The sequence below is a fragment of the Abrus precatorius genome, unplaced genomic scaffold (assembly GCF_003935025.1).
Source record: "Abrus precatorius isolate BTA unplaced genomic scaffold, Abrus_2018 Scaffold10, whole genome shotgun sequence".
Classification (NCBI taxonomy): Eukaryota; Viridiplantae; Streptophyta; class Magnoliopsida; order Fabales; family Fabaceae; genus Abrus; species Abrus precatorius.
Window position 1 is genome coordinate 2433604 of NW_020874292.1, and position 15777 is coordinate 2449380.

General features: G+C 35.9%; 1 protein-coding gene across 3 annotated transcripts; it reads left to right on the forward strand.

The window, feature by feature from the left end:
- The first annotated feature begins 939 nt into the window (after positions 1–939).
- On the forward strand, positions 940–13976 carry LOC113867708 (histone-lysine N-methyltransferase ASHH2). 3 transcript variants are annotated; one of them, XM_027503159.1, is made up of 20 exons: positions 940–1006; positions 1131–2309; positions 2340–3897; positions 4101–4326; positions 4679–4845; positions 4981–5060; positions 5731–5862; positions 5967–6083; positions 6890–6982; positions 8426–8503; positions 8846–8902; positions 9510–9779; positions 9816–10296; positions 10375–10430; positions 10744–10823; positions 10943–11025; positions 11137–11216; positions 11847–11926; positions 12560–12605; positions 12762–13970. In XM_027503159.1, exons 2-20 carry the CDS (start codon positions 1203–1205, stop codon positions 13836–13838), a joined length of 5868 nt encoding a protein of 1955 aa, XP_027358960.1. In that variant the 5' UTR covers positions 940–1006; positions 1131–1202; the 3' UTR covers positions 13839–13970. The 3 variants fall into 3 exon arrangements, with proteins under 3 accessions (XP_027358960.1, XP_027358948.1, XP_027358952.1); XM_027503147.1 differs by having other exon boundaries at positions 9510–10296; positions 12762–13976; XM_027503151.1 differs by having other exon boundaries at positions 4104–4326; positions 9510–10296; positions 12762–13976.
- The last annotated feature ends 1801 nt before the right edge of the window (positions 13977–15777 follow it).

The following is a 15777-nucleotide window of genomic DNA, read 5'->3' on the forward strand; positions in this document are numbered from 1 at the left end:
TTTTAACCTTTTAAATTAGTTGGAAATTAATTATGAAATATTGACAGAAAGAAACAAATAATTATAGGCAATAACCTTATAATTAAAAAACACAAGAGTTATCTTTATCTCAATAATAATAATAATAATACGAAAAAGAACACGGCGAAGACAATATCTTTGGTATGTAGTGGGTTGGCACTAAAGTATCACAAATCCCTATCAAAAGGGTACTTTCTTTATCGAATATTATTATCATTGAAAAATAAAAAAACAAAGATGGAAAAATTTGAAGGGAAAATATTTGGGAGAGATAGTTAGAAGACATGTGTCCTGCGAAGAACAAAAAGATGAAGAGAGGCGCGTAGGGTAAAACGGTCTAATCAACATCGAATTTAGGTCCTCCCAGATAATAATAAAAATAAAAATAAATAAGGAAAAAGAAAATTTCTCCTTCGGTCGGATAGAAAGAAAGAAGCACTCTCTCCTCTTTCTTTCGTTCAAACCGTTTTGTTTTTATTTTTTATTTTTGTTTTTATTTTGTTTTCGTTGACAACCTCACCAACCATCTCTTTTCTTTTTCTCTTTCTCGCTTTCTCTCTGCGCGCGACGCAGACCCAACACTCTCTCTCCTCGGCACAGAGGGAAAAGAATATTTCTTTTTTTTTTTTTTTATGAAAATATCATTGTTGAAAGGGCATAACTTCCTTATCCTCAATCTCACACAACCTCACCAGGTAATATCTGTAACCTACTTCTTCTTCTAGTTTTTTTTTTTTTTTTTTTTAATTTCGTTTTTTATGTTTTGATTTTTTAATTTTGTTTTCGATTTTTGATATATTAATATTTGGTTAACGTATTTTGGCCTAGGAACTCGTGTTTCCGTCTGCATTTTTAGGCAGAGATTCTGAAAGTAGGGTTTTCTTTTTTTTAATTTTTAATTTTGCTCCTCTCTTTCCGTGCAGCGGGTCTTAGAATAATGCTGCTTTCTAGGGTTTTCTTTCCGGGAGACGGTTTTCACGTGCAGGTAGTGTTCTTTAGTTTGCTTTAATTCTAGATACAGTTTCTCTGTGGTTGCGTTGTTAGGTATTGGGTGATGCATTGTGCTCGCTTTGGTGATTCTCATCTTTTTTGTTGTTTTTGGAGTTCAGTTTTTGTTAATCGGAGAGTGACGTGTTAGTGGCGTTGTGCTAGATTTTTGAATGATTTGATTGTGATTTGAGATGGGATCGTGTGGGGAATCTGTTATCGTTGATGATCGCTCAGGAGAGTCTGTTATCGAACAGCATTTGTGCTCAGAGATTCCGAAGCAGTTAGTTTCCGTGCAGGCGTCCTGTTCTGAAGAAGCTTACAATGGGTTGGACACTAATATTGACCCCTCCAGTATGATTGATGGTTATGAGGGTGAGGGTCATGCGGGTTCTGCAAGCATTGTTGATGTTACTGGCGGGTCCGGAGATGCTTTGGATTTGGCAAGTGAGTGTAAGAATGTTGATATGTTACCATTGGAGAAAACTGCAGAAGATAATTGTCAGAATTGTTTGGGGATTTCTTGTGGGAACAGTGAAATTTCCGGTCCAAAAAGTGGTTCAGAGTCAAATTTTCAAGACGATGGCAACTTTGACCTGCCATTGGAATCCTTAACTACAAATGAGTTGCAGAGTCATTGTGCCCAACAGGATGAGCAGAATGATGGTAAGAGCGATGTATTACCCTCAGAAGGAGATGATTTAGATCTCACGGAAGGGAAAAACAGCGAGGCTGATTTTCTCGCTGATGCTTTCAATTGTGCACTTGATTTCAGGCATTCTGGAATGTCTTTGGAATCAGAATCCGAGGTTGACTTGCTAGTTGATTGCAGCCTGAAAAATGAGCAGGAGGAAATTATGAGAAATGCAGATCCTTTGTTGAAGGTTGTAGAAAAATGTGAGGCTTTAATTCAGAAGGAAGCTGATGCTTCCAGGCACATATCACCTTCTCCAGTTACAGAAGTGCCATCAGCTGCATTATGTACAGATACAGAAATAGAGAGCACAAGTGATCAGCTACATTGTCTGAAAGATGGTGAGGATTGGAATCATACTTGTGAAGAAATCAATATTAGTTCTTGTGTAAATTTATCATCCTCTCCAGGTTGCCATGTGACCTTGGGGAGGTCACCTGTAGTTGATTCTCCTTGTGAGCCTGTCATGTTGGATCCAGGGTGTGAAATGAAGAATGGTGTAATGCCAATAGAAGATAATTTCTGTAAATTGAAGGATTGTACCTCAGAGGAAACAGCCAACTCTACCTTTAAAAAATCATTATATCCAGAATCAGGTCAGCCCTCTGTTGCTTTAGTTACTGATTTCTCTTCAGAGGATGTACCTGATTTCTGTTGTTTGGGCAATGATGTCTCCGTCAATAATAATAGTGCAGTGGATAATCCTGGACAGACAGGTAATGATGGAAAAGAAGCTGTTGAAATTGGTTGTGTTACTGAAAGCATTCCATTACCTTCTCAAAGAAATAGTCAGAGAACTAAATTTGGTTGTAAGACACAAACCAAAAAGGCTACAAAAAGATGCAAGAACAAGGCCAAGGTGACTCGTCTTGGTGGGGGTATGGAGATAAACTTAGAGGCTGCCAGAAAGAAAAGAAGTTGTTTCTCCAAACCAGCTCGTTCTTCTACGTGGGGATTGATTGGGAATATTAAACACTTTTTTGAAAAAGATAATGAGCTTGGAGTTGGGGAAGCCATGTGCCAAGAATTGGGAAAAGCTAGACGTAGGCGTCAAAGTGGGAAAGCAGCTAGGAATGATGCAGGTACTAGCTCATTGAGTTCAGTACAGAAATGTTCTGTTTCAACTACTCGCGTTCGTCTGAAGATCAAGTTTGGGAAAGAAATTGATTTAAGTTGCTCAAATGTCTTGATTCCAGCAGCTGCTGATGGCTTGACTTCTGCTTCCTTCTTGGGGTCTGGCTTAGGTTCTCAGGAAGTAGCCAGCAATGTTGAAGAAAAATTTTCAGAAGCAGCGGCTATGGGAAATTTAGAATCTTTCAATGACAACCTGGATAAGGATGGTCCTGTTCTCAAAGGAGACATTGTAAATAGCCAGTTAGAAAATACTGAAATAACAGGGAAATCAGATGGGGATGCAGAGGAACTGTGTCTTGCTGTTCCTTCAGAGAAGGTGGTTGAAGCATTGATTGAACCTATCAATAATAAGGGTATGGATCCTGGGACTTCACCTGATTCCGAAGTTATTAATTCAGTTCCTGAAGTCCAGGTTGGAGAAAGACATCAAGAAGATGTACATCATGCTATCTTAGGCTCTTCGAAAGATTTAAATTCTAATTTGGATGTTACCTTCAGTAAGAGAGGGAAGAAAAAAGACAAACTTATTTGTTCCAATAATTGTATCACTGAAGATGGATCACAATGTCCACCTGGGAATAGCAGAGCTAAGCATTCAAAGAATCGCGGACGTAAGAAGAATTCCAGTGATGCATTTAGCTCTTTGGAATTGGCTACTTCTACAGAGATAAGCATACCTGTGAGCAGTAAAGAATTGTCCATTGAATCATTGCCCCTTCCTGTAGAGACTGAACTTGAAGGCCTCACGGAGGCTTTGAATGTTAAAAATCACATGGAAGTTAAGACAACTTGCAAACCATCTGTCGACCATGGATTATCAGAATCCCAGGGTTCTGAGAATTTGCCATCTTCTGCAAGATCCTTTGGGCGTAAACTGCCAAAAAGTCTTAGACCTAGTAAAGTTAGCAAGACCAAGTCAAAAGCTTCTGACTCAACAAGAAGAAAGAAAACTGCTTCTACGCGAAAGGAGAAACAGAAGAAGGCAATTAATAAGAGTGAAGTCAAGGGAAAAGGTGTCGCTCTTAAAGTTGCATGTGAAGCAGAAGATCACCCACATCCAGGTAACTTTTATATGTCAAATAGACTGCATCATAATGTGATATTATTCTTTGTCTATTGGATTCATCTGTGACAAACCTCAGGTCCTTCATGGTTATCTAAATCTTACTTTAAAGTTTTATTTCTTAATCTTATGTGCTAATTATTTGGTTTTAGCAATCAAGCATGAATAGGATTTGTTATTTTTTTACTTTTGGTCTCACAGCAGCAAATGGCATTGGAAATCATAAGTTGGAAGCTGTTGGAAATATTAATGCTGGGGACAACAAAATATCAGTTAATGTATCTAATTTTGACATGCTGTCTGGTGTTGGTCTGGGGGAGCAGCTTCTATCACCCCGTAATGCATGGGTGCGTTGTGATGATTGTCACAAGTGGAGGCGAATTCCTGCTGTGCTTGCAGACCTAATTGATGAAACTAACTGCACCTGGTATACCATGTTTCCTTCACATTATTCGTTATAATTTTCTACAATTCTTGATTAGAAGCTGAAGAGGCAGAATATGATGTAAACATGTATTTGTTTGTATGCTAGGGTTAGTTTAGAAATAGATCTTTTCATGATTGACTTCACTTATTATTAATTTACCATAAATAATTGGTCATTATCTAGGTTTTAATTGCAAAATTTTCTTTTTGTTAATGATGATTTATATTTGTAGTTAATTATTTCAATCCTTTTCTTTATTACATAGAAGGTACATAAAGCAAATACCTAGTCCCATTTTTTATCAGTTTCTTTTAGTAACTTGCATCTTGTCATGGCTGATATTCTTTTGAAGGACATGTAAGGACAGCAGTGATGAAGCCTTTGCTGATTGTGCTATCCCTCAAGAAAAGTCAAATGCAGAGATTAATGCAGAGTTGGGATTATCAGATGCCTCTGGTGAAGAAGATGCATATGAAGACTCCAAAAATTATAAGGAATTAGAATATCGGCCACCAATGGGTATGCAATATTTGTTAGCAAGTTTGTTTAGTTTTATATGTAAAATGAAATCTAAGCTTGAAGCTAGACTGTTTTAGGAATGTCATTTAATCTTTTCTTTAGTGTCTGATGTTTACTCTGCTTTATGCATTGCAGTTTCCCAGGAGTCAACTTTTACCCGAATTTTGACCAATGAGTTTCTGCATCGTAGCCATAAAACTCAGACTATTGATGAGGTCCTGGATTGTTCTAGTTTTTTATTCGTTACATGAGATTATTACATTATTTGATTGAGGTTGCACATTGGATTGAGTAGATAAGTGGTTATGTTGGATTAAAATGTATGTACTTAAAATGTGAAACTGTCCATGTTGGTTTCCTGTGCAGAGCGACTGATAGATTTAATGAGAAAATGTTCTTTCTTTCTTCTTATGTGTGTGTGCGCATTCTGTTTTATTTCGGGAGGATTCTCTGTCCTCCTTTAGGTTTTCCTCTTATCATTCATATTTTTTCCCCTAAAAACATTGAGAAATAGTATCATGGAAGTCCATCTGAACCACATTTGATCAAAATGCAGAGCATATATGATATAACTAAACATCACTTGAACTATTTAGTACTTTTATATTGTGGATGTGCTCTGCTGAAGAGGGGATGAATCATTTGACCTTATTACTTTCTATGTACGACTAGGAATTGTATGCTTCATTGCCTTGCTTCCAGTTGCTACATGTCTTTCTTTTGCTTTCGCATCAGTCACTAGTATTTTTTATTTTACATTTTGATTAAGGTTTATGCTTAATCATGATGGGTAACACTTAGGTTTCCATTAAGCTTTTCGGAATTTGCAAATTTGCACATCAAGTTTTATACTCCTTATTCATTGCGCCTCTGAACTTGTACCAGATAATGGTCTGTCATTGCAAACCACCTCAAGAAGGCAAGTTGGGCTGTGGGGATGAATGTCTTAATCGGATGCTTAACATCGAATGCGTGCAAGGAACCTGCCCATGTGGGGATCATTGTTCCAATCAGCAGGTTTATAAAATAAACTATTTATTTTTCTCTTAAAACTATACCATTATTTGGTCATTTTCCAAATGGCATGATTGATTGATTGTGGTTCAAACATTTGATTTCAGTTCCAAAAACGCATTTATGCCAGCCTGAAGTGGTTTAAATGTGGGAAAAAGGGTTATGGACTTAAGGCACTTGAGCATGTAGCTAAAGGCCAGTTTCTTATTGAATATGTTGGAGAGGTAATATGGACAATCTTTTCTTCCTTTTGAGCATGAAAATAAAAATTTTGTGATCAAATATTTGTGTTTTGGTTCTATATTTGGACGGAATTTTTGGGGACAGAAGAGTTAACATTACCTTTAATGAAGTTATAGATGCCATCAAGTTATATTTGCCTTACTCAACTCTTTTGTTCCCAATTCCAATTTATTTCTTTTCCCTAAGATATTGTTTGTTGATCCTCATTTTCCTATCTTTTCTTTTTGCTGCTAAAAATATTTGACGTTATGTTACTAATTGATGTATTAGCTATAATAAGTGGGGAGTGAGTCGATTTAGTTTAAGTGAACCACTACTATTTGATTTGCTCTTTAAATAGCAGTAAAGAGCCATGGAAAAATATTTAACATTTTGGCTGAGTAGTACAAAGAATGTTATGTTGATGTCTAATGCAGTAGCACATGTGAAAGAATTCTGTTGGGCTTCACGGACAAAATAACATGATTTTTCATTTAAAGGATGGGTTTGATCCACTTAGAATCACTCAACCTTTCGCCTATGCATTTAGGCTAGGGCTAAAGAACAGCTTAGCTTATGTTTAACTATCAACTCATTTTTGTTGTTAACAGAGGGCTTGGAGTATTCTATGCATATTGGATTCTGTATTAATTGGATTATGTTATGCATTGTAGAGTTAGAATTTACACTGCTATTCTATTTAGGTTCATTGATGCAACATGTATTTGTTGTACATGCATAAGTGATGCACAGCTTGTGTACATCGTTGACCTTTAAGTATTTAATATCTAATTTATGGTCCAAACAGGTGCTTGATATGCAAGCTTACGAGGCACGACAAAGAGAGTATGCTTTGAAAGGTCATAGACATTTCTATTTTATGACCTTGAATGGCAGTGAGGTATGAATCTAACCTATATCTGCATCCTTAAATGAAAGTTATGAAACAATCTTATTTATTTATTGAAGACGAAATCTTCAGTTTTGTACTTTTAGTAGTCCTGAGAACATTTGTCACCTAGAAACACATGGACTTGTTCAAGTACAATAGCATGTTATATTACATTATCTCTTCTTCCCTTTTCGTCAAAGAAAAGTTAAAAAAGGAAGAAATTTATGTTCTGGGAACAGAATTCTTTTGCATTATGTCTATGGCCTTTCTTGTTGCCATGATAATTTAGAAGAATCTCCATATTCCCCCCCCCCCCCACAAGATGTCCCTGTACAAAATTAGAATCCCAGAAACTACTCCAGCCTCCAGTGTAGACCATAGTTTGAAAGTCTAACTTGCTTTGTCAATTTATGGTATAACTAATTGATTGTGAACTATAGAGGTCAGTTAAATGCGATATTTTTGTAATTATCAGTCAAAACACATTAGTCAATACGCCATGATAGTGGCACTATCATGGCGGAGCAGCTCCCTGCTGCGACACAGAGTGCATAGCGTTGGGGTTTTGTGTAGCGCTGCAGTCATGACTGCTATTTGATACACAACAGAAATGTCAAATTTACCCTAGTTTTCTTAACGTTAGAAGGCTTTTAAGGGGGCAATTTTGGAATTTTCTGCCCTTTTACATGATCAATTTCTGCATGCAGTTGTATCTTTCAAACTCAGCACTCTTGACCCCTAACTGCTCCCATTCACAATCTTTGGCAACTTCTGCTTCCGATAAGACCTACTCATTTCTAACGTGACCCATTTGCATTAGGGGCTACTTTCCAATCAAAATCTGATTCTGTTCATTATATCTAGCCAAGTTTTAGTTATCTTCATTTCCATCAAGACCCATATTTTTTTGGCGAGACTATTTGTGTTGGGGCTTTTTTTTGGTGAGATCGCTCTATTTTGTTCTATTTTTCTTCCCTGTTCTGACTTTTGAGAACCCCTCCCAACAATTGAAATTTGAAATCTTTAGCATATTTATGTGTTAATCAATATTTAGTGTATTTTAAATTTTCAAAATAGTAGTCATCCCACTATGTGTTATCTCGCTATAGTGCTTTTGGGGTCAGTTGCTTTGCACTGTTATTTGGGATTGACTATTGAGTCAAAACATATTAACTGAAAATGAAAACAGAAAACAAACAAAACAAGCTCTTAAGTTACTGATATTGTGGAAAGTATCACATGTTATGTCTGCATCTGGATGCTGGACAACGTACTGGCCAATTTGGATAGTTATCACATTTTGAATTTTCCATTTTGTTTGCTAATGATTCCATTCAGTTGAGAATTGGGAATGTTGTCCTCTGGTTCTTTCAACATGATTTATTATTGTTTTTTTTCCACCTGTTACTCATTTAATCCTACTTTATCATTTGCATTTCTTTTTATTTTCAGGTGATTGATGCAAGTGCTAAAGGAAACTTGGGCCGTTTCATTAATCATAGTTGTGATCCTAATTGCCGGACAGAAAAGGTGAATATATTATTTTTTGTGGTTTATTGAAGTAAGGTGATGATACTAGATAAGCTTATTTATTTGGTGTTTTAGTGGGAGCTATATTCTTGCTAGCATTAGCCGACTGACTTCATCCTAGTGGGATAAGGCTTGATTATTGTTGTATATTCTTGCTAGCATGTGTCTGCAGAGAATTTACACTTTGCATGCTGCTTATTTTGTAATTAGAAATCTGGATGTATGCTTTTCCATATCATATCCCTAATGCCATTTTGCAAACATTAGTTCCTGGATCATGAACATTAGTATCATGCTCTTTTCATTTCAGTTGACCTTGTGTTCCATCCTTTTCTTTAACAGTGGATGGTGAATGGGGAAATCTGTATTGGACTGTTTGCATTGAGGGATATTAAGCAGGTATGCTTTCATCATCCATTTATTACTTTCATGTGTTATGTATTTGTTAACTGCACTAGATCTTGCAGTTTTGTGATTCTTTTTAGCTGCTCTGTTTCACATTGTGATTTTGAAAGTTTGAAAAAGTAATTTCAATTTATTTTCTGTTCCAACAATTTTTTTTCATAGTTAATTAGTTTATTGCTTGCTGCGACCCATGCTGGTTAGAAACCAGATTATGCTTAGTTGGTTTTTCTTTAATTATTTTTTTCTCAGGAGAGAAAAAACAGTGATTGTCTCATGCTGATTGCCAATCCAGAATTATTTATGAATATTGTTTGATATGAAAGATTAAAACTGCATGAAATTAATAAAATAGATCAATTTAGGTCTTGAACATGCCTTTAAACTTGAAGAGATTAATAGTGAAGTGTTTTTTATGGTGGTGGGGGGAGGGGTAGATAATTTGTGTTATTAATTTGGATGTTGGAGGACTTGGAGGTCCTATTTTCTTACTTTATGGGTTTTGGAATATGAAACTTGGTTCCTACATGTTCTATTTGATCTGCAAGCATGAGTATGTATTATTCTGTGCCTAGCTGAACTATTTTACCTCCACCTTCCCCAGGATGAAGAATTGACATTTGATTACAACTATGTAAGGGTTTTTGGTGCTGCTGCCAAAAAATGTTATTGCGGTTCACCTCATTGTCGAGGTTATATAGGTGGTGGTGATCCACTTAATGCTGAACTTATAGTTCAAAGTGATTCAGATGAAGAATTTCCAGAACCTGTTATGCTTTCCGAAGATGGTGAAATTGAGGATGCTGTACCTATACCCATGTACTTTGATAATGTTGATACACAATCTTCCAGGCATATGTTAAAAGACAGGGATATTTTGGACAAGTCTACCACTGCTCTCAGTGGAGACGGTTCTCCAGAGAAAGAGAGTTCCATGAACCCTGCCTCTGCTGTTTCTCTGTTGCATAGCTCCGTAGAAGCAGAGGACTCGAAGGGCAAGTTACCATCTTCTGTTCATGTTGAAGAAATTTCTCAACAAATGGAGGATGTAACCAGCAAACCCAAGCCTACCTTAGAAGAAGAATATGCAATAGAATCAGAGTTTGCTGACAAAACTTTGATTCAAAGATTAGAGACTACTTCCCTTACAATTGTTGACAAAGTGTTAAGTAATAGGGAATCCAAGTCTGAAATAGTTGAAGGCAGGAAGGATTTTTCACAAACACATCTGCTTGTGAAGACTCCTAAGTTAAATGGTTCTGTTAAAAAGGGAAAGGTTCGTGCTGATCCTCCAAATGGCCTTAAAGCTGAGGTGACAGCCAACCGATTGCAGGTGTCATCTATCAAGCACAAAAAAGTAGAAGGTTCTTCCAATGGAAGGTTTGAAGCAGGTTGGTAACGGCCCTTTTAGTTTGGTAACATGGTTATTGAAACCAGTTATAATGGATAAACCTTTTCATTACGTGCAGTTCAGGAGAAACTAAATGAGTTGCTGGATGGAGATGGGGGAATAAGCAAAAGAAAAGTGAGTGTTTTATAATTTATATAGGAGCCAAGTGAACATAATATTTCAGATAGATACATTTATTTGGAAGCTTGTACTTGCATGTGTACTCTAGTATTTTCCCACAGTGAATTATGTAACAAAGCAACAGGCATAAATCTTTACTGCTAAAATATCTATGTCTTCTGTTGTACTTTTCTTTCTTCAATTTTGTAACTTCTTCCTGAATGCCTTTATATTCAAGCTATCATGAAGCTAGTGCTAGGTAACTGGGCAGTTTAATGGTTTTTCAGTGATCACCATTTGAATGCCCTCACCCTTTTTCTTGTAACAGGATGCCACCAAAGGGTACTTAAAGCTTTTGTTTCTCACTGTGGCATCAGGTGATAGAAGCAATGGTGAAGCAATTCAAAGGTCCTCTTTTCCTTGCCCTTTTTATTTCTTCTTTTATCACACATTATACAATGCTTATACTGGACCTTTTCATTATACATGGACATGTAATTGAAGGAAATTTTAAACTTTGGTTGCAGCAATCGAGATCTTTCCATGATCCTTGATGCCCTTCTGAAAACAAAATCTAGGGCAGTGCTGAATGATATAATTAGCAAAAATGGTAATCTATATTTGCACTGTATGTGGTGCACTTTTTTCCACGTATCTGGAATGTGTAAAATCATTGCACCTTTGGCTGTGTCTAAAAGTAACTATAGTCATCGTCTTTCAGGTTTACAGATGTTACATAACATAATGAAGCAGTACAGGCAGGACTTCAAAAAAATTCCCATACTACGAAAGCTTCTTAAGGTGCTGAAATGGGAATTGATCATATTTTATTTGTTTGTTATCTTCGTTTTTCCTAAGAGGTTACATATAAGTTTCATTCCATTATTTTATATTACTGCATACCATTGAATGACTAGATGTATATTTTTACATTTGTTTGAGTGTGTGCTTTCCTTATGATACTAAAATGGGGATGGTTTGTTTCGATGTTGGAGACCATATTCATCATGACATGTTATTATTGTTCTTCCTGTACAATAGAAATCCTTTAATTGATTGTACTGAATTCACTGCATGTTATATGATTGGTGTGCTGCTGTTTGTTCTGTTTACCAAAAACATATTTTGCAACTTTATACAATGGCCATATTTTGGCATTTGCATGATGTTAATGCATTTTATTCCCTTTCTTTTAGATGTTGGCCAGTTTCTCTAATTATTCAGTTTTGATGTTAGAGTACGGTGATGATTCAGTCTCGTAATTATTGATTAGGTGCCTAGATTTGACCATCCTATATTCAATAGATTATTTATATATGCTAGATCCTAATATTTTGTTTACTGTCTTCCTTACTTTGTTCTCTCTTTGTCTAAATGAAGTGAGTATTGAGAAAATATACAGAAACCTTCTCTGATCAACTTTCTTTGCAGGTCTTAGAGTTCCTAGCTGCAGGCAGGATATTGACATCCGAACATATCTATGGTGGTCCTCCATGTCATGGAATGGAGAGGTCAGAAAATTTCAAATTTATCCATCTCAAATTTACTGAAGCAAAATTGAGAATTTTTGTTAAATGTTGTAAGTTCGTTGTCTAGTTGCACTGAGTTTGGTAACAATTTATGACTTTCTCTTCACCATCTTTTTCTTTGGCTATTATGATTAACACTAACTACGAAAGAAGTTTTTATCATCAATGTTTTCCTATTCCATCTTAGTATTTCAAAGCTTATTTTAAGTACATTGAACTAAAGATATGGTAGATAATGAGAAGATGTAGAATCTCTTACAAAATATCAATACGCATTTGTATTCCTTTTGTGCTCGAAATATTAAAGAATGTCAGCCTTGTATATATTTTCTTCCTACTAGGATGAAAGCTTTTCTTGGTACTCATTTACAAAGATTTTTGTTTCATTCTATCGATAGCTTTGTCACTTTTCAATTGTTAAAATCAAGTAGAAGTTTTCTGTAGTTCAATGTCTTAAATCTTCAAATTGCTTGCATTCTTTTTTCTGAGTTGAATAGATATAATTATTTCTCCCTGCAAATTAATTACACTATTTTCTTCCTTATAGATTTGAGGAAAATGTTTTGATGCTCCTTAAGTTTATATTCGTTTACTAATAATTGGTTTCATGTTCAGCTTTAGGGAGTCAATGCTTTCCCTGACAGAGCATGATGACAAACAGGTATCTGTTATGCTAACGTGTTCATTTCTATTTTCTACATGAGTGCCAAGAAATATGTTGTTAGAGAATTTTTTTAACCATTGGTGTATCTGTTTTTTTGGGTAGGGAGATGAATTTTTGAACATTTTCATTGTTTCTTTTTTTGTGCATATATAGGTCCATCAAATTGCTCGAAGCTTCAGAGACAGATGGTTTCCCCGACATGCCAGAAAACATGGCTATATGGACAGGGATGATAATTGGGTGGAATCTCACAGAAGTTTCAACTGTAACAGATTTCCTGTATCACAGTCTCTTAGGCATGAGCAGGATATAAGGGCTACAGAAGCAATTGATTGTACTCAGCAGTCAATGCTTGTGACAACTTCAGTAGATGCTGGTGCCCAGGAAGCCTGTCCTGCAGTGTCTCTAGATGGTGTTGAAATCAAAGGGGCAAAAAAACGTAAGCGTAAAAGCCGATGGGATCAACCAGCAGAGGGAAATTCACATTCTGATATGGTCATTAGCTCTATTGGTGAAAGCCAGAACATTCAAGAGGATGTCCCACCAGGGTTTTCATGTCCAATGGGTTCATTAAATGCTTCCCTAAACTCTGGTAATTTTGGCTTGCAAAATGCAAGCCATTCTGGAGGTCCCTCTGATTTAGTTATTGGTCATCCAAAAGAGAAGTTTAACTCTCGTTTGCCTGTCTCGTATGGAATGCCATGGTCTGTTGCCCAGCAGTATGGAACACCTCAGGCTGAATTTGCAGAGTGTTGGGTCACTGCTCCTGGCATGCCTTTCCACCCATTTCCTCCACTACCCCCCTATCCACGGGACAGCAAAGACTGTCAACCTTCTAATACTACTATCAATGCTGTAACAGTCGATCAACCTGCTGAAGTTAGGCTTTGTGATACAAGTGGTATGGTTAATTGTTACTCAGATGATATGATTCCCAGCACAACTGGTTCTAACCCTGAAGACCTTCAGTGCGGGGACAATAAACACATTACTAAGAGATTGAAGGATGACTCCAATGATTTGGGAAGGAGGTACTTTAGACAGCAGAAATGGAATAATTTAAAAATACATCGACCATGGTTCAGGAGGAATGCATGGAGTTGTAACGAGAACAACTCTAGCGGTGATTTGTGCAGTATAGATGTAGATGTACCAAAAGACTCAAAAGTTACTTGTAATGCGGAGGATGCAATCTGTAGAGAGGAGAAAGGTGGCAATAATATTTATTAGCATGCACAGCAGCAACATCAATATTGTTCACAGGAAAAAGAAATTATTTTTGTTTTCTTTTTTCTTCCATATACATTAATGTACTGTCAATTCATTTGTTCCGGAATCTATTATTCAATGAAAATCTCATTCAATTTCAGCATTCCTTTCCTTCACTTTCTACACTTCCTTGGGGGATCCTGCTGTTCTGATTATTGATCCGCCCAAACCTTCAAGAGGTAGGTGTTTCTCTTGACTTATCCTCCCAGAAAATGGAAATCCTCTTATGGAAATGCACAGCATTGATGAGGCAAGTATTGTAATATTTGTTTAACATTTGAAATGAGCAGACTGAAGCTGAAGGGGAGTTGTTTTGTGAGAGTTGTGTTGGGGGGGGGGGGATGGATATGATTGGAGCGTCGTATTTCTTTGCTCTCGTGATTGATCTAAATAATATTAATGTTTTGCTCCTGGTAAAATTGTGATTATGCTAATTATCTTTATTTACAATTCACAAATAAGTTAAAACAATGAATTAATTCCCTATATTACATTCTGTCTGATTTATTTTTTGTGAACCAAGATGGTCAGTTATTTACTTTTTGTCTCGTTTATTATTGTTATTTTTTTCAAAAGTTGGTTCTTTTCTTTTCGGAGACTAGGTGATTGATTGTTTATATGGCTCAAAAGCTTCAAAATTATATCTGTGAATGTCTCAAGAAATTGGAAAGAAAAGTTTCAATTTTAGGATGGAGACACTTTGTGCCCCTTTCTTTTTTAATTTGATTTTTCCAGTCTCTATTAGAGATGGGCTTATTGGTTGGTTATTATTTTTAGATAGAGCAGTGTATTCTGTTCTTATTCTTGCAGGGCAGACTTGCCGACAGTTTATTGATTTTCCCGAACTCAATCACCAGCTGTGTTAAAAATTTAACCTATTAATTGAATATTCATAAATGGTTGATATCAATTACACTTCAAGCAAAAATCACTGTTTGAAGTGTAGACAATGTACGTACGTACGCACTTACCTCTTTTATTTTGAAAAATTAAAGTGGTAAGGATTGAATTTACATTACTAGACTTGAAATGTCATGAGCTACCTAATTTGACATTCTCATCTCTTTTGTGATTGGATGGATTTGTTCCGTCCAATTTTATGTTACGTTTTAGAAAACTTTTGCAGTCTTACTCCGCTCATTAAATCTGACAACCGTGATCTTCCCGTTGTATGAAACCGAGAGAACTCTTTATTACTATCCATGAAAACACAACATTTTGTACGGGATCCGTAGTAATGGGGTGGAGAATAGTGTGACAGAGCCACCCGTCTAACTTCCAATGGAAACTGATAATTAACGCTTTGTTTATTATTGCAGTTTCTCCATGTGGATTTATAAGTGGATTTCTCAAAGCTTGTATAAGCAAATAGGATGCAATTTTTTTTTTCTGCAGCTGTTTCCGTAAAATTAGATTGTAGCTGTGAGCATGTTAATTGTATATACATCAGGCATCGCGGTCCATTATTCGAATATCATATAATTGACACATGCCTTGTATAATTATCTTTATTGATCTATTTATTTAGTATACATGTATTTAGAAATACTTTTCACAATCAAAAGGGACAACAAAAGTTAAATCACTTTTAATGTTTAGAAAACATTTTCCCACACATCAACATTTTGATGATTTCATATTTATGTTGTTTGGGATCAGTTTAATGTGGCTAAATGTAAAACAAACTTCCGGACAGCAACAGCTTTGAGAAGCTGTCTGTCATTTTTCAATGAAAAAAAAATAAAAAAAAAATTCAAATGAATATTTTTCGCAAAGTTAGAGACTCAATTTTTAAGTGCGTGTGTAAATAAAAATAACTCAAACTAATATTTTTTGCAAAGTTAGAGATTCAAAATTTGTTTGTGAAGATAACATATTTTTATCTTTTTCCTTTCCCTTT